Raw genomic sequence first — 27,903 nt, forward strand, 5'->3', positions numbered from 1 at the left:
AAATGAAAATTAACTCTTTCTCGGACTGCACTCTGAGGATCACCAGCAGGACAAGGGAAGTCATCCTCCCTCTCTGCTTTGCACCAGTGAGACACATCAGCAGTGCTGTGTCCAGCTGTGGGCTCCCCAGTACAAGAAAGATGGGGACATACCAGTCCAGCAAAGGACCATCACACTGGGGCTGCAGCATGTGGTGTAGGGGGAAGGATAAAAAGGAGGAGAAGACCTTTGTGCTGTCTTCAGCTTCCTAATGGGGTTATGACAGAGCCAGGCCCTTCAGGGATGTGCAGAGAAAGTGCAGGAGTCAGTGAGGGAAATGCCAGGAACATGTAGGAAAAAACGTTCTTGGAGGGTCTGGTGTGGCAACAGGGGTCCAGAGGAGCTGTGAAATTGCTGCCCTGGCAAATTTTAATAAATTGACTTGACTAGGTTCTGAGCATCCCAGTTTAACATTGCTTTGAGCAGGGATCAGACCAGAGATCTGCAGATATCCCTCCCAGCTGTGGCTCTTCTGGGAAATTCTGTACTGGAGTCTTCCCTTTGAGTTTATGGCAAATCTGTGTTTTATCCAGGCAATCAGCAATTAAAAAAATAAAAAAAAAAAAAAAAGAAAGCATCAGATAAAAGTTCCCAGGGACCTGGGGTTTGTTTTTGTCCTCCACTTTATCTGAGTCTGTGCTGCACTCCTTTCCCATCACCATGAGCAGTATGTGAGGGAAAGTAGGTGCAGTCTTCAGTCTTTGTTTCAAATAACATACCCTGTCTTCCCTTCACTTCCTCCTCCCACACATAGTTCAAAACATAGACTAACCTGTTACTCTGCATTTTCCTTGTTTTTCTTGGAAGCAACTTCTTCCGAGCTTGTTTTCATTTTAAAGACTATGTGTGGTATTCACAATGCTTGCTTTCCCATGTAGTTGCTCTTTTCCCAGCTAAGTTATTTTGCTTTTTGAATATACACAGTTTAGGAAGAGCTAGGGTAGGACAATGTCAAACTAGAAAGTGATTTGCAGATGTGAAACTTAAAATACTTTCCACTTCAGGTTGGGAGTTTAAAGGTTTTGCTCATCTTGTGCTTTCAGCAATATCCAAGAGCTCATCTTTGTGCCTCTTCCCTTTGGTTATCCCAGTTCAGTATCTGGTCATAACCCCACAGCTCTGATCTGACAAAATATTTTCCTTGAAAGAAAAAATACCTTCCCACAACGTATACTTGGCTGCCAGCCACTTCAGGTAGTTTATAAATACAGCTTTGAAGCAGTAAACTTCTGTTTGGGGCTTCATATTCAGCATCCCACCTTAGCAAAAAATCCACTTCAGGTGTCTCTGGGAGAGGCTGTGCAGTGACCGTTTTGGGTGAGGTGTGTGCTTGGCCACTGGTGCAGCCCCTTCACTTTGAGAAGCTCTCTGCAGAAAAATCCAAGACAGTTCTTTGTGTGCTGGGTTTCTGTACAAGTGCTTTGAAATTTAATTATCGAATTTATTTAATTTTTCATTTCTTTTTTGTCTGAGAATTTCTTTGCAACAGCACTGTTAGACCAATAGCTGAAAACGGAATTTGGATTGGGGGTGAATTAAGCCTGGCTTTGAGGTGGTGCTGTGGACTGCACTGCTTTTCCCTGTACTGTGCTGCTTGGTAAATTCATCCCCTCTGTGCTGCTCACCTTACACCTCCCGGAGCCAGGTGCTTTCTGCAAGCAGAGATTGGCCCCAGAACCTGGACCCAGAGCTGGCTTCAGTCTGCAACAATCCAATGCTGTGTGTGCATATCAAAGGGCAGGAAAGGTGATTGTGATCTATCGGGATGCATTGGAAAATGTTGGATCTGTGCGTGACATCAAACTCAGTACCACCAGCAACAGTGTGGGCACATGAGCAGCCATGGAACATTAAAATAATTACATTTTAAGTGTATCTGAGTTCATTAGTATGACCTGTAGCTTGCAGTAGGCGTCTACAGAACTGACACTGATTTCACAGAGTTTCTTCAGGGACAGCAGGAGGAAAGGGTGAGTGAAGAGGTGCAAGTTGAAGTTTGAGATGTCATGAAAAGTGATTTCAAAATTGGCATTATGAAACTGCTTCCCAGTTTGTTTTAGGTGGCTCAACACTGCATGAACTGCTCTCATGAGGCACAAGTTGGGATCTGCTGCTCCAAGACATCCTTGAGGCCTGGCTGCAGTGGGAAGGCACTTCCCATGTGTGTCACTTTTGTGAGAGGTGTAATGCCAAGAGAAGGCACTAACACATCTCAGTAAAGCAAACTGAGGTGATCCAAAGTAAACACAAGAGGATGACCTGCAATGGGAAGAAACACAATAGATGACACTTTTCTTGCATGAGCTCTCCCTGCACAGGCAGAACGTGTAGAAATGAGAACAACCTTATTTCACCCACTGGAAATCAGGGAGCAACCCTGCAGATAGGCTAAAATCAAGCACCCTGAATATTTTACTAAAAGTAGATGGTTGTATGAAATTTAAGTCATTAAAATGTAGCTTTTCTGATGAGTCTGAATGCCTCATTTGAAGAACATCTGAGCACTTTCCAGTGCTGCTTCCCCATCTGAAACAATTGGTTCAAGTAACAGCAATATTCATGACACATTAGTGATGCTGTCAGTTTTACCAGCAAAGGAAACCAATTAAAAGGTTTCCATTGACCTAAAGCTTTAAGTTGTGGCACATGGGATCAAAAGAAATTTATCTCAGAATTAAAAGCTGGTTATGGAATACTGAATTGAAAATTACACAGCTTTGAAACACCTTGATGCTGGTGGTCAGATTTGAGTCATGAATGGTGAATTTTCACTGCACTTGAGAAAGGAAATGTTTTTTAATACAAAGTTTTAGTGTTCTGCTTCCTCTTAATACTTTTTCTCCTTCTGAATGTCAATGCTATTAACTGTGATGCCAAAAGTAATCCATAAGGAAGATTCCTGGTGCTCCCACAATAATGACACAGATGGTATATTTTTCAAAAGACTGTGAGAAGCAAGACAGAATGGTTGTCATTTACCTTATTCATTCTAGTAATTTATTTCCTTGTAGAACATCTCGTGGTTAGATGATGCCCTCTGTGAGAAAAACCTGACTGTACTAATTTTTACCCATAGATGGAGCAAGTAGCTCTCATTTGCAGTAACCCAGGGAAGAAATTGGGAAAACCCTGCCACACTGCTGCCAGATTGTGCCTTGAAGGCCTTTGGACTGTGGCTGATCTCTGCTAAAATTTTTCTTCAAGCATTCGACTGAAGTTCATTCCCTCCCAAGATTTTACTCTGTATTTGTGGTATTTAGGTGACAGGTTGCAGAGAAGGGGGTTTAGCCCAGGACAGGCTTTTGTGGAGGGTTGGCTGCTGAACAGAGACATTTTATCTTCCCTTTCCTCAAGCTATTTCTCACCATTACTCTTCAGGAATGTTTTCCTGCAGAATGTCACCATGCAATGGGATGTCTTTCCTCATGCCAGCTGGTGCAATCTACATTATGATTTTAATTTGCTAAATCAATGCATTCCTCCCATGGTCTTGGAGCCTCCCAGCCTTCAGACAACTGCAGAGACCCATCAATTCCAGTCTGCACCAGGACTCTGAACAGCTGAGGCCACTCCATTTCCAGTTCTCCCATGCTGAATGGGCAGGCAGGTGGGATGCAGAGGGAAAGGGCAGGAGGCAGCTTTGATTTGTGGCTGTGACTACTATGCAGGACAAGGGGAGCAAGCTGGGGAAGGACGGGGCTGCTTGGTCCAGGTCCACCTTGGGAGGATGGTGTAGACTCTTCCACAGTCATCCCATAAAAGCTGGAAAAGGAGAAAAGCTGTTTGTCTCACTTTATTCTCTAGTTCTGGTGTGCAAGGACACCTAATCATCCTTTCTCAAGCTTACTTTGCCCTCAGAGGCAGACAAGGAGACCAATACTGTTCATTTTGGTCTCGTCTACACTAGAAAAATGACTTTTTGCAGACAAAATGTGTCAGCACTGCTGCAGCTAAGCTGGTGCTGCACACATGGCCAAAGACCAGACACATTCAGCACCATTTCTCCTGCCAGTTACTGATTGCTGCTGTCAGCAGCAGATGATTTGTCCGGTTAAAACGTGCCTATGGTGATTGTGCTTAGTTTATTTGGAGATATCTTTCTATGTGCTTCTCTTTTCTCCTTAGTTTTCCATGGTCAGTGCTGTCTGCATGGGGGGAGTATGACCAGTATGCTTTTATATTCCTCCCCTCTCTGTTGAGGCAAGAAAGATTTTTTGGACTGTCTTAAACTACTAATGATTAAAATACAAACATTAAAAAAAAAAAAAGGAAATAAAGAAAAAAAAGAAAAAAAGAAGGAATTTTTTAGTCTATGACTTTCATCTGTAGAATATGGGACAGATCTGTGACCAGATTCATCCCCATTTTCTATCTCTTTACTGAGGTTTCAGATATGGAACATACCACATATAATCAAACCTTTTAATAACAACCAAATTATTATTTCTTGTGATGTGTGGACAAAACTTTAGTTTTGTATTTGCTCTTTTAGAGACTGCTGCTGGCATGAAGGGGAAATAGAAACTGCAGTCTGAACATCTCCAAAGGCTGATGAACTGCTGCTCTTTGTGTCTTTTGATAAAAAACCTCTCTGAAGGGCATTCCCGATGTGCAGGTGACTTTTCCACACAGGCAGCAATGTAAGCAATAGTCAAGCTAAACAGAGTGCTTTGCTGTCTTAAGCTGTCTATGATTACAGGAAATAATTTGGAAATAAATTGTGGTGGAACTTCTGGTGGTCATGGGCTGTTTATATTTAACTATCTGTGTTTTACAAATTTGAGAATATATGTAGGAGCAGACTTTCAATTATATTTATGTGTCCATTTTCATCAATCATTTCAGAATTTGGCCCCTAAGCAAGTATTTGTTTATAAGTGCAGGAGAAATCCTATTCATTTTAGCAGGTTTGTTCACACATTTAGAAGTACATTGCTTTTCCTGATTCTAAGTGAATGCTTGTCATAATTCCACTGAAAAAGCATTATGTATCTAAGGTTTTTTGCTATGTGGTTGGAGCCTGGAGGAGTAATAATGACTTAAGGTATGAATTTGAGTTTTAGAGATATTATAAGATTTCAGCTTCTTAGATAAAGTGCTTGGAAAACACCTCAAAAATGGACTGAATAAATGATAAATGTTGACTCAATTGTTTTTATGATTTGGAAAAATATGTAATGAAAGATCACAAGGCAGAAAAATTATTGGATTAAGGAATACAGTGTGTGTAGTAGAGTGGGTTAAATCCCAGGCTCAGGCCAGCTCTTATGTAGCCCTTCTTGGGTGAGTGAGTTATGACTGGGCTTGGTCTGATTTTAAAAATAAAATAAGCTCTATAAAAATGATGGTAAATCTCTGTGCATTGTGAGAGTCAATAGGGCAAGGAGCTGATCACTATCATGTCTCAGTTTATGGGCTTTGTGGAAATGAGCCTTGGCTTTTTTCAGCCTTTGGGGCTGTGAAAACATCTTGAAGGAGAGTCCTGCTGATAACCAGTGATTTGACTGACAGGGTTTCATAGACTTCACACAGACTCTGCTACTTGCCTGCAAGGTTTTCTAGATTTGTTTCCTGTTTTCACATCTACATTTTCCTATTGACCATAAAGCCAGGCGAAGGTAACGTTCCCATTAGTTTGGGAAGTAACCACGGGCAGGAATCACTGCATTGTCACATCTGAGCTGGTATAAACCATCACATGAGCTTCCAGCAGCTGCTTTAGCAACTCCTCACTTCCAGCAGTCACAAACTGGGCAAGGAGAGCCTGGATCATCTCTTTGGATTTGCTCAGGGGCTGGAACAACCTTCAAGTCGTGTAGTGATTGTCTGACAGTGGAGTTGTCATTAGCCCATTTGATCTGTACAGCAAACTTAGAAGCAAGTTGGTTGTTAATGGGAGAAGGAAATGTGGAAAAGCAGAGTAAGAAGTATAAAGCTCTGCATGGTGCCAGGTTTAGGAATTTTCCCCCATTGCCCATAGTAAGTCAAATAAATATCAGTGTCAATTAGGATATCTAGGAAGAAGTCTTTTGTCCTTGCAGTTTGACAGAGTTGAACCTGCTGTGGAAATGGTGTAATTCCAACCTATGTCACCGATCTAATTCCTGTTCTTCTGAATCTGTGTAGTGCAGCTGAATCTTTCCATGCTGCTTTCTCTTTGACCAAAGTGAGCTCATGTTTCCTTTGTCAAAGCCAAGGAGAACAGAAATGCCACTTTTTAAAATTAATTAGTTTAGGATTTTCTAGCCCAGTGAGTTAATTGATTTGGGGTTTATTGTGAGCAGAAGAATAAACACATCAGCCGGAAGGCTCGAAGTCATGTTCTTAATTTAAAATGACAGGCAAAGTCTTCTACTCATGTCAGAAAACAGGTTTTGGGTCTAATTTTTGGACAGTGATCTATGAACGGTTCCCATCCATTTGAACCTTTCAATAAATTTCTTTGATAATCCATCAAAACTTCTGACAAGCTTCCCTGGCACAGTGTGGGACGTACTGAATGAAGGATAGCACTGTGCAAAGGATCCAATTCAGGCTTATAAAAGTTTTTTGTTACTCACAGGCACTCACATGAATGTTAGCCAGAGGTCCATGCTCCCCAGATTTTGCACCGTTTTGTGATTTGCCCTCTCTGTGCTGTGCCAGTGTTGTATGAAATGGTTTGTACTACTAAGTGGGTGTGTGTGGATGCTCTACAAAAAAAGTGCAAAAGATGGGCAGGGAGATGAGGATTTGTGGGGGTACAGTGCAAAGCTGGAGTAAGCAAAAATGTTGTAGTGAATGTGATTTTGAGAGTAATGCCCTGAGTAGAAAACTTTCTGAAGGGAAGATTTTAGGCAGTAGAGTCATCTCTGATTATCCATCTCTGGCAATAATCTGTAATTGATGTTCTCACACAGTGCTTCTTCTTTGGTATGCTTGGGTATTAGAATTTGTTATTCCGCTGAACAGCTAAACCAGTGTATCTACAGAGTATTGCTGAAAGATCCAAATGTCAGAAATTAGCTGATTTATGACAGTCCTAAAACCAGCAGTGATGACTGCTAAATAACAAACCTAAAGCCGGCAGAAAGCTTACAAATGTTCCTATGCCTGGGATCTCTAAGAGGGATCAGTAGACTTAACCACCCTTCCACCAGGGAAGGCTGGTTCTAGAGAGGGCACCAAGTATTAATGAAATTCAGTTTTAAATAAGAAGAAATAAGTTATCTTATTTTAGTTTTAAGCAAAACAAACAAAAAAGGTTGTGGACTGTTAGGTTTTGATTTGTTGTTGTTTAGGATATTTTTCTGTATAAACTTTCTGTTATGCCATTTTCTTTTGCAGATCACAGAGTATTTGAACATTCCTCTGTATCTTAAAAAAAGTTCTAGTCTTAGATGATGAAAATATTAATGTGTGTAGTTGGTAAGTGAAACAAGTACTCAGAGTGTTTGATGATCAACCATCAAAGCACCTCAGTTCTTTAGTTAAATTATTTTGAAGCTTGCCTTGGGTTTCCTGTAAGCACACTTTATTGGTTGGCAGCTGTGGTGGCTTTCTTTGTAGTTTGCTTCTTGCAGCATATCCTGCTGTTTACGGCTCTCTGAGCCCCAAATGTGAGTGAGTGCAGGGTTGGGAGCTCTGTGTGGGTGTGTGACATGGCACTGCGGTGACAGGAGCGTGGGAGCGGCTGTGCCAGACAGTGCCACACTGTGCCAGCCCGGACTGCACCTCCCTGGCAGCTCCTAGAGCCTTGTGAAACATAGGTGCCCTCCTGTGGGCATCCCACTGCTTCTCCCTCTCGTGTGGGGAGCCTGGATTGCCTTGCCTGCTTGGAAATGCTTTAGGTTTTGAGCTAAGAACCTTTGACTACACTTGCTGCTGTTTTGTTGCTTTTTTTTTTTTTTTCCCCACTTCAAATCCAATTAAAACATCAGGGACTAAAAGAATCCCTCACTCCAGTCTGTAATTTCAGCAGTTGTTCAGGAAATCAGCTTCTCCTCCCCTTATCCCAGGAGAGTTTGACATTGCCCTCAGGTCAGGATATGACACTCCATATCAAGGTAGACATTTAATTGTGTTGATAAATGCATGGACCATAATGCAATTAATTTTTGGCTGGGGAACATATGTGGAGGTAAGCCATTAATCAAATATTCTTCAACCAACACTGTTATTTGTGAGTACAGATCGTTTCATTTCAAGGTCACTGTGAAAGTATCTGCTTTATTGCCTGCCTGACCTGGGCAGAAGGTCTGGTGTCAGATTTGTTTGTTTAACCTCAGTATAAGGTTTCCATAGCTCTTCATGTTCACAGTCTTTCCATGAAGCTGTTTAATGGTGAGAGAACTGCACTTGGCAACCTGAGCTGCAGCTCCAACAGGATGATGCTGTTTGCAGTAAAGCCTTTGCTTCAATTCCTCTTTCACACTGACATGCCCCAGAGCACTGAGCATCCAGAGGCCAAAACTGGCTTTAATCCGTGCAAAATAGAGGTCCATGCACATCTAAACTCCACAAAGGTCAAGACTTTCTGGAGGGAAGGTGAAAGAATTTCACATGAGTTAATGCTTAATACAGGAGCAAGAATAGCTACAGATGGCAAATAGTGCCTGAGTGATTTGTTCTGCGTTTAGCATCTGTATTAGTGCTGCCTCTTTAGTGTGTGGTAGAGAAGGGGTGAGTTTGGCCATGTTCAGTGCATCTTGAAGGATTTCTGAAAGACAAGAAGCACCAGTGGCAGCTGAAACAAGTACCCAGGTAATGGAAATGGGGTTTTGGCAAAGGAGTCCTCAGAAATGCAGCACCAGCCTAAACTTGTTCAGGAGTGTGAACCTCAAAAATGAATGAGCAGTTAGCTGGGTTTTTTAATCTTTTAGAAGTATTGCCTCTTGCAGCAAAGCTGTTTAAAACGTGTTTCTACCTCTGTGAAGATAAATTTTGCTCTGTTGTGTGCAGTTAAATTCATTGGATTTACTATGTCTGACTTTTTCAGTGACACAGGTAAAGAGCTGATGATTGGGCTCTGAACCCAGTGGAACAATTTCCAAATGTGGATGCCTGAAATTAGTAGTAAATCCTTGCTGATCCATCTAAGTCAGTTGATCTGAAGAAAAAAGCAAAAATCTCCTTAAAACAAAACAATACTCAAAAAAACAACCAAACAAAAAACAAATTAAAACAAACAAAAACCAAAACAGACAAAAAACTAGAACCAAGCCAAACCAAACAACAACAACAGAAAAAATCCAACAAGAAAACCCAAAAACATTTTGGCTAATTTCAGCAATATTTTTTCATCCCCTCTGTGAAGGTGATGAACAATAAATAATAGTTTCCTACATGGTAATCTAAGTGTTGGGTTTTGTCCTTAAAAGCCAGAGGAAAACTCTTACTTCTAATGCAATCAAAGGGATAAATAGTAAGTAATGAGGAGTATTGCTGATCTGACATCTCGTATGTTTGCTGGTGTTCACAGAAATCTTTCAAACAAATGGTGGGGATTAATGCAAACCCATTTGTACAGCTGTCTAGATTTTGTTGGATCAGAAGCCCAGTCTGCAGAAAAATAGGTGGATTATCAACAAATTCTTACTAGTGGCAAGGGAAGACAGGTAGGGACAGATGTTCTAAATTTAGAGAAATGGTCTAAGGCACGGCTGTGGAGTGACAGATTTGGGCATTGTTGCAGATGTTAAGAACATTTTTCTTTTTCCCTGTTTGTCATAGAAACAAAGACCAAAAAGAAGCTGAGATTTAGCATTTTTCTCAATTTCATTGATGCATATAATAAATAGCCATTCCTTTGGGGTTCCTTTGTGCTGGGCCACATTCCCTTGAAGTTTGTTAAAGCGGAGGACTTATGCTTTGGTATTATCCAGGCCACTGGAGTGAAGAATGTGTGGAAAATACTAGAATATGAAAATGCAAATAAGAAGATTAACGTGTCATATTTCTGTGTGTTATATGGAACATCTCCATGTAGCAATAGGCACACATATCTGTGCTGTCAGATAAATCCTGAAAGATAAGGCTGTCCTGATTTTTGGGTTGTATGGGGCGGGGGGGTGTGGAGCTTCTGTGCAAGGGAGATGTCATCAAGGGCTTCTGCCCCATGCTGATGTGTTGCTTTTTTATTTAACCACAGAATTCAGGGGTGAGGAAGAGAGTTGAATCTCAGATATTTTTTAAGGGAGAAAGCCCCACCAGACAAGGATGGTGGCTACCTTGGGATTGTCCCCACCCTCAGAGAATGGTGCTGGAGGAGCACGTGGCTTTTTCAGAGGGTGACATTTGGGGTGAGGCTCCTCATTATGTGTGGCTGTGCCAGTGGCTGGAGAAGCTGTGGGTGGCTGCAGACCCCTCAGTGACCCAGGAGAGGTTGTGCAGCATCCAGGAAGCCACAAGTTAGAGCAGAGGGGATTGAAAACGCTTTGGAAACTGGCCTTAGGTCAGCTCTTGTTCCAACCATAGTTTCTTGGCATGGGTTTTGTTATTAAAGACATGTCACTGCAATTAAATGGCATTAAAGTCAACCCAGCAGCTGCTGAGGGCTGGCCAGAAGTCATGCTGCTGTTAAAGTCATCCATCAGTTTGGGATGAGCTTTGAGGCAGCATCTGGAGCTTTGTTTGGAGCAGCTGGAAGCCACTGTGGGTATCACAGGAAGTCCCTACAGCCCCTCTGGAAAGCCGGAATATGGAGACAGTGAACGTTGTCAGTGGAGGAGCTTGCAAAGCAGAATGTGTAAAAAATCTGTGCTGCAGAATGGGAAACTTATATCCAGTGCATGCACTGCTTCCCCGGAGAGCCCAGCCACAACTCAGGAAGGGGGAATGCCAGGAGAGCATGGACCTACAGCAATGGTTTTAGCCGTATTTGGCTCTGGTTTAGTCAAGAGAGACAAGAGAGGATCCAGCTGCCCTGGGCTGGGAATCTCACCTGTGCTTGGAAAAGAGAATTGGAGAGTGTGATTATCAGGACTCACACCATCATTTTCACTCCTTTATTGCATTTTGTATTTCAGAAGAGGTGTGCAGTGGGAGAAGGCTTTTCTTGTGCACAAGTGTGTGTTCAGTGGGAGCGTCCTGGCACTGCCTCCATGCACTGACTTTTGCATCTTCAAACACTTCCAAATGCTCTGATGGTTCCAGCAACATCAGACTTGGAGAAGGCAACAGCAAAAGGCATCACCACAAAACGGGCCTGTTGAGGCATCTCCACCTTTCTTTCCTCTCATTGCTATGAGAGGAAATGCCTATCATTTTGTCAATTCCAGTTTTAAAGCTGAGAAGAAAAGACATATTTTTCAGGGCTTGCTTCTGCTTCTAGGTTTCCATCTGGTTTTTGTCAACATCAAGTTTTTCTGAGTACATTTTTTGCCAGTGCTTAAATTTTAGGATTTGGCGTGCTCCAACAGGAAAATGTCTTCTCCTCTCCACAGAGCTGTTGAAGTTGACAGTGCCCAAAATCTCACATCTGCTGCCACTGTAATGAGAGGAAAACGAGAATTACATTGAATAGATGAACCTCACGTGTTCACACTGCTTTGTGCTTGACATCAGCTGGGAAGAGTTATGAGACTGTGGTACCTGTTCTTGTTGCATTCAAGCTTTATTTACCCTTTTCAGATGATGCAGTCATGATGTTTAATGTTAAAATATATGGACTTTTTTTTTTTTTTTTATGAGGAACTGGAAGAGGAAGGAGAGTATGCCCTTTGCATGAGCATGGCTAAACTGAGTCATTCCCCAGTGCAGAAGAGCTCTGCAGGAATGGGGACCTGATGTTTGGGGTATCATTGTTGAAAGATCTGCTGGCTTATTCAAATCCTGTGACATTATTAGATAAATAAAACAAGTGACACTAAAGAAAGTATCTGAACAGCACATCATTTCCTTTGGAAAATAACAGAACAGGGTGCTGAAATCTGCTGCTGTGGGACACTGGGATAACTGTGCACCATTCCTCACTTGGCAATCATGTCAGGGACCAGACTGGAAAAATTGCCTTCAGTGGATTTACTTCTCTATCATCTAGCTGCCAGGAAGAGGAGTTTAGTGCTCTATTTTGTATATGCACTTTGGTCCTGTTTCTGTTTCTGCATGAAGCTCTCTAAAGTCCTTCCAAATTCTTTACCATAAAGGATAATAAAATGCTATAGTACTTCATTAAATGGCATCCAGAACTCTTTTCTTCAGACACTAAAGCACAAATCAGATTGGGAGCAGAACAGCAATAAATGGAAAGACTGGGGAAAATTCACTTCCCGTTGGAGTAGCTGGATTTTTGCCATCAGTGAAAACCTGGAATCCATCCACTGTAACAAAAAATTAGCAGGTATTAATAATGCTCTTTTTTCCCAAGACTCCATGGATACCCTCCAGTAGTGATTTACTGTGAGCACTCCATGAAAAGCAATGTTAAATCCTGCTGCCTTCAGCTTTGGAGGTCACAGAGAGACAGCTGAGCAAATCTCAGCTGTGGCAAATGCAAGGCATAAAATACTGTCACTGGGAAAGAAGGAGTAAAGGCTTAATCACATAGACAGGTTCTCATATACTTTTTCCATGCTATTTTATAAGTGTTTATACAACTGAAAAGATTAACCTGGAGGAAAAAAAAAAGGCTAGAAAAAAAATTTTTATGGCTTCTTATTTGTGGCTTTACTATGGTTGGGGAATTAGTTTGCATTTTACAAAGCCTAAAAGTGGGGGAGGAGAGAGAAGGAAGGATCTGAATAAGGAGAGATATTAGCATGGATCTCAAAATATTAAAGAAAACCTAAAATCCCAAGGAGTTACTTCTGTCAAATGCAGACACGCAGGCAAATCCAAGGCTGGAACAGGACTCAGTATCCAGGCAACGTCAACATTTTTTTTAAGCTACTGCCAGTGCCACTGACAGCTTTTGCCACTTTATGGTCATATTAAAAAAAGAAAATGCCTGACATCACTGAAATTCTTAGTAAGTACTTTCTTGTCCATCCAGCAGATGTGAGGCTGAGCAGCACACAGCACATGCACACCTTGCAAAAATTCCGAGGGAAAAATCCTGTGATGAATTCATGGCTAGGAACTTGTGTTTCTCTCTAAACCTGGCACTTTGTTTCCCTAAAGTTTCTTATCCTCTGCCTTGGACACAGATACTTGCTGTGCATTGGGGAAGGAATCATGTTCAATTGAGCCGTTTATAAGCAATGCCTGCCACTTCACCGAAGGCTGCAGGATTAGAGGAGCCCTTTGCTGTGCTAAGGAAGCCTTCAGCTCTTCTTTCTTTGTTCTTTTTGCATGGTGCAAAAGCCAAGGAGGTAAATGAGGTTAAGAACTTCATTAATATGCTAATAATACTAATATAGGAGGGAAACAAGCCCTTGATTTGCAGCCTTAAAGGGGTAAGTTGGGATGGGTGGGCACAGTGCTGTAAAGAAAGGACACTGGTTTGCCATGTCCTTAGAGAAATGCAAATGGTTTTGTGCTGGCACTGTTAACACAGTGGAACTTGGAGCTGAGCAGTTAAAACAGTTGAAGAGACAGGTTCATTCTTCACCATGGACCAACTCGGGAGCACCAAGCACTCCTCAGGCATGGCTGCATGTTTTGTGCCTTTGCAGCAGACAGCAAAACCATCTGTCACCTCAGGAAGTGCCTGGTGATGGCAACCAAGGAAAGGTTGTGAAGAGACACAAAGCTTCACAGTCATGAAGGGGGGTACCACAAAAACCCAGTAAAAACTTGCTGCTGACATGATGTTTAGCTCACTGCTGGCTAAGTAGCTAAGCTCATTAGGAGGAGATGCCCAGGGAGCTGCTAAGCTGCAGAAAGTCCTTTGGGTTCTGCTGGTGCTCCACACATTCCCTCCCACGCCAGATATGTGCAGGCTGTGATGCGGCAGGTTTGTGCAAGGTGCGAGGGTGAAGACTGGGACAGGAGCATCTCCCTCTGCTTCCAGTTTCCCCAGATCTTTGTCCATGACCCTGAGTGGACATTCACCATGTTTTGTGAAGTTTCATTAATTAATGTAGTTTAAGAGTGTGAAGATTTAGGCTGGTGGTGTTGAGGGCTCTGATTCAAAGATCAGCAGGACCTTCCTAGTCAGTGCTGTGCTTGGCACAGGAGCTGGTGTCACATCTTTTAACACGTGCAGGAAAAAACCCACTCAGAAATTAATTTAAAGACATCTTGAGAAGCTCAGTTGTGCTGGCAGTGAGCCTGAGTTTTGCTACTGAGGCCAGTGGAAGTTTGGTCTCTTGGGTTGAGGGTTGGTGCTTTCCACCTTGCACTTATTCCTCTCTGAGAAATTCCTGAAGACACAGGAATTTTCCTGTTTGCCTTTGAACACGTAGGCTGTAATGGATATAGGCAGCAAATAAACAGGGAGGAAAGCCAGAAACTTGTAGTCACCATAAAAATCTACTTCATCTGCTGTGGGTCTTTATTTTCTTTTAGATTTTTAATGAACTTTCTGGTTAATAGGAGTAGAAAAGGGAATCAGTCTAAGCATGAGACTCTTGCAGTGCAGTAGCATCTGAAAACAGATTTTCATCTGAAGCCCTCACAAAGATGATGTGCACTTGCCTGATAGCAGAGTTTTGTTCCTCTGGTTATGCAGTTGCTTGATAGTAGAGTTTAGAATAAAACCAAAGTCTATTAATGCCACACTCAGTCCTATTTCAGTGTTTCTTCCTCCCCTCCTCTGCCGTTAAAGTATTTTATTATGACTGGAAACAACCTACCTAGTTTAAAGGAATATGTAGCTTGGAGCAGTAATTTCTGTTTGTGTCTGTTAGCACAGAGATTTTAATATTTTTTGCTTCAGTGATGTGCTTGCAAATGAGCTGAGTGTCAGATTTGCCAGGCTTTATTGCCAGCTGCCAGGTGATGATGGAGTGGGTTTTTTCCACAAATATTTAATAATAACAAAAGTGTTCAGCCTGGAACATGGGTAGATTTTTACAGGCTGTTTTAGGCAACTTTGACCCTGAGAGCCAGAATTGCACCAGGTGAGAGAAGGTTCCTAGGCCTGTGTTAGAAATGTCCCCCTGAGAACAGAGGTACCTGAGTGAGGGACTAAGGATGCAGGAGACTTTTGGGGCAGACCAAGAAATTCAAGAGTCTCCGCTGCTGGATATATCCAGAGCTCTGTGACCATAACACTAAATCTGTGCTTTGTTTCTTGATGTGGAATTTAAGGATTAGTGACATGAGAGCCACTGGGTAGAGTGCTGTCTACTTTAAGCACCAAAGTCACTGCATGAACCTTAACAAGATCTGGGCACCTGATGGCTCTCTACAACAAATCCTGGTCATCTGTGGTAGTATTTTAGATAATTTTAAAATCACTTGACAAGGTATATTTGTCAATTTAGTATTGAGCTTGACCCAATGTATTGCTAAGCCAAGTCACCACTAAAAGAGATTCCATGATTCCAGAATTCTCTCAATCTGAGGCTCAATATGTTTTGAGGAAGTGAACAGGGAAAGATGCTGGCTGCAAATTAAGTGTCAGCTGGGATGTGCCTGAGCACATCCTTTGATTCATAAGGGATCCTAAAATATAAATGACCAAGGAAGTGTTGTGTAAGGAGTGACAGTGGTGTTTCCCCTTTCCCACTCTGGCTTTCAAGCAGATCCCCAAGGACACAGCTGACAGCCTTTTCAGTCTCTTCCTTTATCATTAGCTGTTGTGAAAAGTTTCAGACTATTTTTTCTCCTGCCAGGTATTATGTGTGCAGGGTTGGCTTTTCCAGGAATATTCTCTTGCTGCCTTGTAGCTCCCAGGTTTGCAGCCCTTCTGTCATCTCCAGGCATAAAGACTCAAAGCTTTCTCTAGTTCATGTCTGCATTGGTCCCAGCCAACCCACTGAGATTTTTCACACAATCCTAAAAATAACAACTCTGAACATTACAGTGCTTGGTGTTTTCACTCATACAATGAATGAACAGGGAACTTTTTACCATCCAAGCTGTTCCACACTATCCTTTGAATCACAGGATTGTGGCTCCCACAGTCACAGCAGCTTTTTAGCTGGATCCTGTGGGTCCTTTTTCCAAGTCACCTGTCTGCCAGTTACACAAATTGGTAGAATCATCAATAAATTTGAAATACTTTAGTTTCTAGATCACTGTCGACAGTAAAACAATCCGGTTTTCTCATATATGTCCACTGTCTCTTTCTTTGTCCTTTCTGTACCTTTGAAGATTGTTAAGGTGCCTCTGTACCACCCCAAAAATGCTGCAGGGTCTGTCTTTCTCACAGTGCTTTCATCTCTCTTTAAAAAGTCAATGAAGTTTCTTTTGCTATAAAAATTCCTTGGTGTGATCTGAGTGCAGAAAATACAAAACAAACTCCTTTAAAACAAACAACAACAACAACAATAAAACCTGGAAAAAGAAACCAGAAATATTTTCTCTTACAGACCTCATGTGTGTGAAAATGTATATTTTCTCCTCTATATTGCCATCTCTTCTGGCATATTTGGAAAACTAATCCTAGTAAGCTTCCTCTCTATTTCTCTCTATATATATCTATATATGAGATAGTGGTGGTTCCTAAAATGTTTATCTTGGGAAGTTAACAGAACTGATTTTCCAGTTGTTCAGTTATTATGACATTAAAGCGTGCAAGGCACTTGGCTTTATTCCTTTGCTTCCAACTAATGATGTTTTTGAATTATTAATTTGTAGGAAAAGTAAAGATAGAAAATGTAGACAGATCTTGGGGAGTTTTTGTGGAGTTTTTTTTTTGTATGGTTTTGTTTGACATTTTTTGTTGTTTTGGGGGTTTTTTGGGGTTTTTTGTGCAGGTTTGGTTGGTTTTTTTTAAATCCCTTGTGTTGTTTTTTTGAAGACCTGAAAGTCTACTGTATTTTGCTAGGGGTGGCTTGAACAGAGGAAAGTGTTTGCTGCAATCGAAAAAGGACTGTACAGGGGCTTTCAGTGCAGTCCCTGTCTACATACAGAGGATTCCTCCCTTTCTATTGTATTGCCCTTGCTGGAGCAATCCCACTTGTATTAAGAATGCAGCGTTGGGTGATCCTGTAGGAATTTTCCGTCTTGGCACCACTCCTGTGTTTGGTTCATCAGGATGGAGTCCTGTGCAGTGTCCTTGGCCATTGATGTAACCAGACTGGCAGTGGCTGTATAATTAGTTGAAGTCCTTCCCATGGATACCCTGGCTAGTCCTTGGGATTTTGTGAGCTTTGAGCTTGAGTTGATGAGCAATTCAGCTCACTGCTACAAGACCCTGCTTTCACTGCCAAAATAACATTTATGTAAACACCTAGAAGTGATCTCAATGTAGGTTTCAGGTTCTTCTGCACCATCACAGCAACAAAGAGCAGGAGATGCACACAAATGCTCCTTTGCCCTTGAGATTCATAGGGAATGTTTCATTCCTCTGGAAGTTGCTGCTCCCTTGCAGCTGAACTATGAGGTCTGTTTTTAATTAGTGAAGAATGGGAGAGTCATTGGTGAAACTGCTGGAGCCAGGAATGGGGAAGGTTTCTCAAGCATTATCTAAGCATTTAGTTTTTCAAGGTGTGGCTCAATTTTCTCTTCAGTCAGCATTTCTGTGTTGTCTCACACAGAAATCTAGACACACTGGTCTAATAGGATGCTGCTGGCCGCTCTCTCTGATTTTACGTATGTAAGATATATAGACTTAGCATAATGCCTCTATTTGACCCACTGTGGCAGAGCCATGGGTCATTTTGGGATGACTGGTTTGTGCAGGGTTGACATGCAAGGACAGCTGAGCACTGGTGCCAACAGTTGCTAATTCAATGAGTTTTTCTCTTCTCTCCAAATAAATCTCTGAAAACAGAATCAGCACAGGCCTGTGTTTCTGTGGAGTTGTGATGCTCTGATTTTTTAGTCTCTTATGTTTCATGGGAGTTCAGTACTGGGATAGTTGTATGAATTTCACTTTTCAGGTACTGGCCATCCCTAACATATCACTTTTTTTTTGGAGCAATCTCAATCTAATTAATTTGCTGACATTCCCTTTGTGATCCATTCAGTGTGGGCTTTAAGGCTTTAACTTTAACTGAAGGTGGTATTTTGTTCAGTCCTACAATACCCATTTTAACTTTCATGTAATTTAATCTGTTTGAATTCATGAGAGTTGAAGAAGCAGTAAAGAAAGGAGGATAAGAAGAGAACAAAAAGGAGATTTGTGATGTTCCAGTGAATCCCACCTCCTTCTCAAGGTTTTGTGGATCAATATATTTGAAAGACTTGATATGAACAAGAAGAAAGAGAAGCAAGAAGAGATGAGAAAAGCCCAAATGGAAAATGCTTCTAAGGAACTTATTGTCTCTGTTGTTTTGGTTTGGGTTTTTTGGGGTTTTTTTTAAGTTACTGCTGATATGTTTTTCTTTAGCTGAGAACTTACTAAATTTTAGAAGTGGTGTTGTCACCAGACATCTTGTACTTCCTGGATCAAATACTGTTTTGGTGTTTTGAGCATAGCCAGATTGTGATGCATTTAAAAACAGCTCCATTTTCCACAATAAGATCTGAAATTGCTGAAGAAGTGACTGCTGGAAACATATGCACCAAGTTTATCAGAAAGATGTGGAGAAATGATGAAATTACCATCTGGATGGGATCATAGTCATCAGTCCCAGTTTATTGCTCTCCTGGGATAGATGCTCTGGGTCTGAAATAGTATTTTTCTTACCAGAAATCACCAATATGCCAACACTACCATCGTTGTTACTCCCATTCCTGCTGGTTTGTGTTACATGCTCTGGAAAGGTAGGACAGGAAAACATCACAAAGACGCCAGGATGTAATTTATAAGTAATTTACCAAGAGTTCTGGGGAATATAGTGTGCACCTTAGGGGACTGCTAGTAAGAAGTGAAATTAAACTTTTAGATTTTTCTGACAGATTTTTCAGAGATTTAAATCTTTCTTAATGTGTAGTGAAAGCAGCATGAAATAGTATTTAAAAAAGGGGGATGAAAACTCATTACAGGGAAACACTTGGTTATGATTATGGGAAGTAATTGAGCCCAGCTTGGAGTCATAAACTTGCAGGTCTTTTATGGGGTGTGAGCTGGGCTTGGACCAGATGGAGAAAGTGGTAGTTTGTGTTTCTCTTTGAAAACCTGGGCTATATGTTCTGTTCAACCAGCCTGCAAATGGTGTTCAGGCTAAACAGGCTTTTTGTTACTGTGCATTGCATCACCTGGACTCGAGTGGATTTTTTTTTTTTAGAGGAAAAATCTCTTTTACATATTTATTTGCATGTTATTTTGAAATATTTTCCACATTTTCTATTTATATGAAATATGGTTCCAGTTAAGATCAGTCTGGTGTTGCAAGAGGTGTAAGCATGTGCCAGCACCAATGACAGCATTAGAAAATGCTTAATTTTGCCAACATTTATGTAGAGTTTAAAAAAGGAAAATTAGAAAAAAAATCCAATTTAGGGAAAACTTTTAGGACAACATGGCTGAGAAACATGATCCATGTAGAAATGCAAGCATAACTCATGTTTTAGCTTTCTGAGTGTGGATCTGAACTTTTTTCTCTTAGCAATGACAAAAACAGGGCATTTTGAACAAGGAAATTCTCAGCAATGAGGAAAGGGAAATACTTGGTTTTGCTGATTTGCAGTCAGCAGCCAGTTCAAACAGTAATTGTCACTAAGGGGGTACCTATTCCTCTTAGCCTTCCTGTTTTGAGCTAAATGAGCTCTTAAATTTTGAGGAGGAAAACATTGTTTTTTTCCATTTTCACATCAGAATAAATTAGATAGCACTAACTGGTCCCCATTACTTGCCCTCTTTTGTTGCTGCATTTTTATGTCAGGTTCAAGATCCTGTTAAAAAGGCAACTGAAGAAATGGTTTGAAATATCAGTATTTACAGTATTTTTACCATGGCACAGCATTTACACCTCCATGAGATGGATGAATCAGTTTGTGTTTCAAAGCTCTGACATCTGGTGGCTGCACTTGTTTGGTGTGATGGCATCTTCCTTATTTTCTGTCTGGTGACCAAATCTGAACACTCACCTTCAATTCTACCTCATAGAATAAATCTTCACATCAAGACAAAAAAAAACTATTTTTGTATGTTTGTGCCTGAAGAGTCATGGCAAATCACTGGGGGGTAGGTCCTTTTATCCTGAGAGATGGAGAACTTAAAGCAAAAAGCATCAAAAACAGGGAGGCCGGCCAGGGAGGGGGGTTTTTGGGCTGAGGTCTGGGGAGCTTTGCAGATACAGCGGAGCTAGAGAAATGTTTCACACATAAACACCAGTGTTTGTTTGTTCCTTTCTCAAAAATAATTTTATTAAGCTGCCCATTGCTTGGTATCTCTCAGAGTGAGTTTGTATAGGATTTTTGGAGGGGCACGGTGTTATCCTTATGCAGCTGAAAAACCATAATATGGGATAAGTAATTCGGAAGACTTTAATGTAGCTTGACAAGAGTCCATTTCATGGTTCTTTGGAAGGGATGGAAAGGATTTGTGTTTTCAATCTCCAGAACATAGATGGCCCCAAAGGAACACTTTGAAGCACAGCATTTTATTATTAGTTTTACAAGATCCTTGCACTGGAATCATTAAGAAGATGTAGTACCTGGTGTAAATGTGCAAGTATGGGCTAGACCATTAGCTGTGGGAGACAGACTGATTATACTCAAAACACTTAGTGCTCTTTTAACAAATTACTGTGAAAGTCAGTTGTTAAACAGTGTTGTTTCATTTTCTAGTAGCTCTGTGTAGAAACATTAGAGTCTTGCTGCGTCTCTTAATAAGGGGAAATGAGCCCTCCTGGTGCAATGGCCCTGCTTGAAAAGGTCATCAGCGACTATTTATCCTTGGTTTCTGTCAAAAAGGGGGCTGTTTCCATGCTGAAGTGATAGCAATTCTTATCTAATTAAAAAGGGATTTAAATTTTTTGCTCTCTGATGACATAAAGTCATTCTTATCAATCCTTTGGCCACTGCAGAATGAGGAATGCTTTTCTGAAGTTGGGGGAGCTTGAGGTTCAAACTGCATTGGGGGTGTAGGCAACACTTCTTGTGATTTTGGCCAAGTAAAGACTGGAAAGGGAACTAAATAACTGTTATCAAATATGCCAGGAATGACTCTGGATCAGAAATGAACACTGTTCTCCATGTGCATGATAAGAGAAGAATGACTGGGCTCAGTTTGCAGCAAGGAGAATCCAGCTTTGGATTTGGGGAGCTGGTTTTCAAATGGGAAGTACTTATGGAAGTAGGTTGAGAATCAGCACATGAAATGTGCTTGTGGGGAGAGCCAGAGTTTGTCCCACTGCAGCTGCTGTCTCAGTTGTGCTGCCATGATCATGGCACAGTGAAGGGAGGGGACAGTGCCGATGAAGTTGCAGAGGTAAATGTGGTGATCACACAAAGCCAGATGAGTTGTGCAGAGCTTAAGACTTCTTACAGCTACATTAAACCAAATATTTAATAACACAGGCATTTTCCCCTTTTAATTCCTCAACTCATTGTTCCATTTGATTCTCCTCTGCACTGGGTGAACAGTGAGTCTCAGTGGAGGGGCTGGAGAAGGGGCTTTGTAAACACACTGTGCTGACAGGAGATTTTATGTCAAGGATTGTTATTTGGTTAAAAGCAGTGGGATGTTCACTTGCTGAAACAGGGCCAGAGATGAGGGTGAAAGAAAGTGGGAGGACTAGTCAGAAGGGGAAAGTCTGAGAACAGCTTCACGTTAATTATCATCATGCCTCACTTGGATATCACTTCAGAGCTTTGTGTGGAAGGTAATTAAGTGCCTTGGTAATAATTTGATCGTTTTGTTGCTAGGTGAAAGAACAGGGGTGTCCTCTGTACTGTCTTCTTCCACATTCTCTACAGGGCAGACTTGGGGGAGCCTCTGGTAGCTGAGGATGACAAAGGAACTTGCTGTCACCTCTGCACATATTCTTGGGGTCCCTGAAGGCCCAAGACATCCTTGCATGAGTGCATCTTTCTGAAAAACCAGAGCTTGTAAGGAATCTGTGTAGATAAAGGCCTTTTCTGCAGTATTCATGGCTGGGTTTTGTTTTCCTTCCTAATGATATTAAGTCCCAGAAGCAATCACGGGCACAAGGAAAAAGTCATGTTTCTTTGTAGAGGAAAAAGATTAAATAACCATTAATTCTTCATAGGAATAAAAAAAGATAAGACTCTCATTATTCATATAGGGTTTGATTTCTGAAAGAGCTGAGCCTCTTATATAGTGGTATCCAGAGGAAAGGCTGATTCTCTGAAACTTTTTAAAAAGTTATTGATTTAACAGAGAATTTACTATAATCTTAGGAAGGCTGGTTACGATGGTTTGACCATGCCTTGGATCATGCTTCCACCCCTTTCCAGCTGCTCAAGATCCAGCCCACAATGATCAACCCTTTCCTAAAATAAACAGCTCTAAATGTACAGGCTCAGAGCTGAACATCATCACACAGCCTGACTGATTGGGATGAGCAACAGCCTCGTGCATGTTTGTCTCATTGAAAAGACCACGAGGTGGATTTTGCTGTGTTACAAACAGCTGTTCTGGTGCCTTCTGCTTTGCAGAAAGCAAATTTGAACAGAGCAATCTACACTGAGCACAGGGATATGTGCAGCATGGGGAGGGCACGCCACAGAGAAGCTCCAGCCCATCACTCCAACTACGGTTTCCAGAAGGTATCAGCCTTCTTTTTATGAATTGGCAGGAGCTCGATCCCATGAATCCATCAGTCATTAGCTGTGGAGGGCTGGACGTTCCAGAGCTCATGGACAGTCAGCTGGGCTCTCCTGTCACTCCCAAGACTCAGCACACGTGAATCAAAATAGTTGGGTGATGTCACGTCATGGTGCCAGTGCGCCTGGGACACTGCTGCCAGGAATTGTCTGTCCAGGGGTGCTTTCCTTTTACAGCCTGTTGAAAGAGTCATCATGCCAAGCTGCACATGACAGTTCCCTTCAAGAGGGCTGGTGGCTCCTTCGCACAGGCAGTATTTTTTAAACAAGGGAGCTTATCAGTCAGCTCCTGACCTTTTCCACATGAGCTGATCCGCTGGGAAATGTTGTTTTGGTCTCTGAGGCTTCTGACAGCTGATGTATAAGAGCTCTGTAGCTGCAAACTGGGCAGACTTTGACCTTCTCCCCGTGTCCACACAGACTTGCAGGGCAGTTACTGTATGCCGGAATTAAGGCTGGAAGCGCCTGGCGAGCAAGGGTCGGCAGCCTGCTGCAGGACAGCTCTCCACAAATACAACAGCCAGGCACCTCAGAGCTGAGCTGCTGGCCAGCTGAACTTCTTTTGCAGCCACACTGTCTGGAAATTTATTTTCTCACAACTGGGCTTTTGGTGTAAGCAACACCTCACCTTGCCCCTCGTGCTGCTTTTCTTTTCTCCAACCCCGGGCATGAGCGACAGCTGCCGCCACGCGAGCGCATGTTGCAGCTCATGAAGCGTTTTGGCAGCTTCAGAGGGAGCAAGAAGAGAAAGGAGCGATGCAAAATCTTGGAAAGGCGCCACTCCGACCCCCAGGGCCTGTCTGGTAAGGACTCTCTGCATCCAGAAAGGAGGGAGATGGTGTTAGTGAATAATGTTCACTGTTCTTTGGGAGAGGGTGATAGTGAATAATTGAGCAACAATGTTGTGCTCCCCAGTTTCACAGACTGAATTGTGCATTTGTTACGTGGAGGGTGTTTTGGAGTTGTTTTGTGCCAGAGATGAAAATCTGAGCTGACACCTGTAACCCACATCAGCCATAACCTTTAGGAAAAGAGTGGTGGTACAGGAAACTTTACAGTAAATGCTATGACATTCAGAAGGGGCTGTTGCCTGATGCCACTTTAATTGAACAATAATAACTGAGTTCTAAGTTAAGTCTAATAGTATCTATTGAAAAATTAATTTTAAGTAGAGAAAAAATTCTTATCAGTCTCATAACTAATGCATTTAAAAACATCTTTCTGATACTGCAGTTATCAGTATAATTGTGTTTGAGTTGCAATTAGGGACCGTTCTCTCTTAATCGAAAGATTTCCTGGTCACTGAGTATTAGCTCCAATACAGGTGCTGAGGTGTGTGTGTCAGAGAGTATCTGTGTGTCACACAGGGATCAGCTGGTCAGGAGAAAGGGGATTTTTCAACAGGATCTGGCTGTTTTCTTAATAATGGAGAAATACCAGTTTTAATGCATTTCCTATATGGGCTAATGGTAGCTGTTTCTCTGAAGACCATGAGAGTTACTGAGAAATTCTGTTCTGTGACTAAGAGGGTTAAAACTGATGTTACACTGAATCAGCTGGATAAGGCTCAGTTTATAGAGGCTGACATGTACAAAGGCTCTTCTCCTCTCTATTGATCAGGAGTCACTGTGTCCAATCTGGCAGAATGATGAAGGTAGGAGTAGTGTTGGACCAAATGGACAGTGTGGAGACATACATGTACATTTAGTGATGAAGAATTACAGCTGTTGGATGGGTGGCTGCCCAGGGGGCCTGGTTTTCTCTTTAATGTTTTCTAATTTATTTAGTGATTGGTTGTGTAATTTTTAAGTTGTAATCCTTGCAAACACTTCTCCTTTTCTTCCTGTTGTGTACAGTTAAGTGATCCTAAATCTAAAACTGGTTGCTGTGTCTTGTTCTGAGTTTTCCTAAACCCACCTGAGGGTTTCTGTGGGAGTGGTAGGAAGGTCAAGGTGATTTGAATGAGAAATTACCCAGGTCTTTGGAATTTCACAGTGTCAGTAATATGCACAAAGACAGGTCACAGGGTTTATACAACAAGAAGGGGAATATTTATCCTAAAGACATAAAATTCCTTCCCAAATTTCTAATTAAATGTGCCAAATTCTCATGTAGAATAGATGGAAACACGTGCTATTTGTTGATTGAATGTTGAATGGCACTTTGAACCACTAATTCACTGTCTTATTGTGGTTTCATCAGCAGAGGGAAATAGCCAGTATCTGCAAAAGGATTCACTGCTGGAAGCACTAAACATTGTGTTGCATGTCTGCTTCCTCTAACTCTAAACCCTGTCCTCAACTCACTCCATGGAGAAAATAATTTGTTCTGCACCAAAAAATCTGACTGTATGAACTGTACTGTTTGTGACAGAGTTATATAAAAAAAATTGGAAGTATAATTCCAGCAGTGCCAAAATACTTGCTCCTTCTTTCCCTCATTTGTATTATTCCAGCTTTGTAGCCCACTCCAGTGATACACAGTGAGCACCAGGCAGAGTTTTCTGCACACCTTTCACTCTACAGATTTTGCAGATGCCATTCTTGTAAGAGTGTGACCTGGTCAGCTCCCTGCACTTCCATCATCAACAGAGAACTACCAAGTCACAAGGGAAAAATCAAATGGGATGTATCTGAGTTACTGCCTTCCTTGGATGCCCTGCTGTGGGGATTGCCTCTGCCATCCCAACAGAGTCTGGGTTCTTTTCAGGGAGCAGGTTAACACACTTGCAAATGTCTTCCCCTCATTCCCACACCCCAATGGCCTTAATTAAATGCGGGGAAGTGTCAAAACAAAAGCTTTGCATTATTTGCTACATTTAATCTGTATCTTGTAGTTATTAGGCCTCAATAAACACTTTCTGAGCAGCTTTCAAGGGAACTGCTGGCACTCAGCAGGTTTTATGATCAGTATTAGTGTGTGCAGGAGCGCTGGTAGCAGCCAGGCTTGGTGGCTTCTCAGGGTTGATCACACACCAGCACATCCCATTTGGTTTTCATCTACCATCAGATGAGAAATGAATGACAGCAGCCTCCCTGTTGCTAAATGAGCTTGGATTGTATTCAGAAAAGGGGTGGAAAAGGAAAGAAGAAAATATCCCCTGATATTTACCCAAAAGGGGTAATCTAATACCTGGACTGGTTGAATTTGGAATTTTTGATTTTTCTTGGCCACTTCTGCCTTTGTTTTATGGAAGAATCCTCCAGTTCTTGTAAATAGGATTGGGACATGGCAGCTTCTTGGCTTCCAGGGCTAGATGGCATCAGGCCACTCCAACTAAAATTATCAAGTAGTACCATTCTTCTGTGTATCAGTTGAGCTAAAACCCTTCTCTCCTCTGCACTGGTGCAGAAGTTGCAAGCTGGTGGAGAAATAAAGAGTGGCACTGCTAAGGATGGGCATCTCTGTAATTCCCTAGGTTTGGAGCTTTATAGTCTTTTTATTCCAAGTGCACAGCAAGGGGAGACATGAATGCAAACAGAAGGGGAGAACACACAAAGAGGGAAAGGAGAAAAACACAAATGAGTACCAGGAGCAAATGAGAGCAGGAGTGAAGGCAGAGATCCTGCAATTTGCTCTGGAAGAGGAGCAGCCAACAGGGAGACCTCAAAGCTTGAGCTGTCTACCAAACAGCAGAGAAGCTGATTTATGCAATAGGATTTTGGCAGGGCTGAGAACAGGGATTACCTGAACTTTCTCCAGCCTCTAGATCACTGCTGCATAGTTTCCTCCTTCCTTTTGCAGTTGCTGTGCGGGGTTCTGGTGGTTTCTCCTCCTGGCAGCAGCTTGATGTATTGTAAATGGATAGGCTCTGTGGCATTTCTGAAGGGGAAAAGTTTGTGACCCCAGAGAGGCTAATTGCTCTACCCTTTAAACAACACCATGTATTCCACAAAGAACTGAGTGACATATGCAAAAGGAGTAATATTTAAAGTGTTTTTTCCCTACCCAAGTCATGCCCAGCAAAGGAAATGCTCTGCAGCACATGTGGCTGCTGTGAGGTCTGCCTCATGCTGGGCATTTAGCCTCAAAACGCTTGCTTTGGAGTCTTTTAGCTGCATGGAATTTCCCAGGAGCTTCTCCTCGCCCATGCTGCTTCTCTTGGGGTTTGTTACTTTATTCAGGTGACTTTTAATTATCAGGTGCCAAAGCTGAGCCCCAACAAGCCAGGTCCAAGGGGCTCTAAGCAAACCTCAGTGCTGCTCCTCTGCCCCTGTCTTGTCCCACCTCAATGGCACTCTTGAGGATAATTTCCCTGTCAGTTGTTATAATTAGGTGCATATTGGGACTAAATTGGAGAGAGCTTGCTGGATGTCTCAGACCCCAATGAACACAAGTGCAAAGATGCTTCAGCTCCACATGAATCGGGCGGTCCCAGAGTCACTCCATAACTTGCTCAGTGCATGTTTTGTCTCATGTCTCTGTAACTGCCATGGAATGGAGGGCTGCTGAGGCTCTAGAGTGCATCTGGGAGGTGCTGTGGGGTGTCCCTACGTACTCAACCTAAAGGAAAATGACTTCCCCTCTCAGTCAAAAACTCAAGGGGCCTTCTTCCGTCTCATGCCATGGTCCTTCCCAGACCCCGGGGGTTGGGTGTGAGTATGGATTGTGTGTCAAGTAGAGAAATTATGTTCTTCCTTCCCAATAATGGGGATGTGGCGACTGCATCCATGATGACCATGTGCAGGTAACGTGCCATGGGATGTGAACAACTCACACAGCTGTCCATGTCAGGGACTTACACCAAACCAAAGAGTTGGTGTTTCACAGCCCCTCCGAGTGCAAATGAAAACCCAGGGGATAATTCAGCCTGGTTCTCATCAGCGTCCATTGGCACAAGCCTGAGAACAGGCACAGAAAACATAGGAGAAGTGCAGGGTGAAAAAACATGAAGCATAGAAGACATGATGGAGAAGCAATTGCAAAAAGGAAATAGGACTTTATCTCCTTCTTTTCCAGCCTGGAGAGCTGCAGCTCACCCAGTTCTTCACCCCAAAGTGGGTGGTGCTGTTTGTGGAGGGATCATAGATATTTATTTTTCTTATTCTGGTGGGATGTTTTTGTTATGAGGCAGCGGAGGAGAAATCATAGTGAAAAATATTACGGAGAAACAAATGAGAGTGAAGGAAGGCATGTTCCAGTGCTGCCATAAATGAA

The 27,903-nt window shown here is 42.1% G+C and overlaps 1 protein-coding gene across 3 annotated transcripts in view; it reads left to right on the forward strand.

Moving 5' to 3' along the window:
- PRKAG2 (protein kinase AMP-activated non-catalytic subunit gamma 2) overlaps positions 1 to 27,903 on the forward strand; it is a 211,601-nt gene that overhangs the window by 81,674 nt on the left and 102,024 nt on the right. The window contains exon 1 of one of the 3 annotated variants that reach the window (XM_005527752.3): positions 22,991 to 23,549. The exons of the other annotated variants lie outside the window; for them this stretch is intronic. Within the exon in view, the coding sequence (XP_005527809.2) occupies positions 23,444 to 23,549 (106 nt within the window). The 5' untranslated portion in view covers positions 22,991 to 23,443. Of the gene's footprint in view, positions 1 to 22,990; positions 23,550 to 27,903 lie in introns of those variants that run through there. 3 annotated transcript variants of the gene reach the window in all.

Source organism: Pseudopodoces humilis, chromosome 1, assembly GCF_049639895.1.
Source record: "Pseudopodoces humilis isolate 2021_Gansu_Grassland_sample_001 chromosome 1, ASM4963989v1, whole genome shotgun sequence".
Classification (NCBI taxonomy): Eukaryota; Metazoa; Chordata; class Aves; order Passeriformes; family Paridae; genus Pseudopodoces; species Pseudopodoces humilis.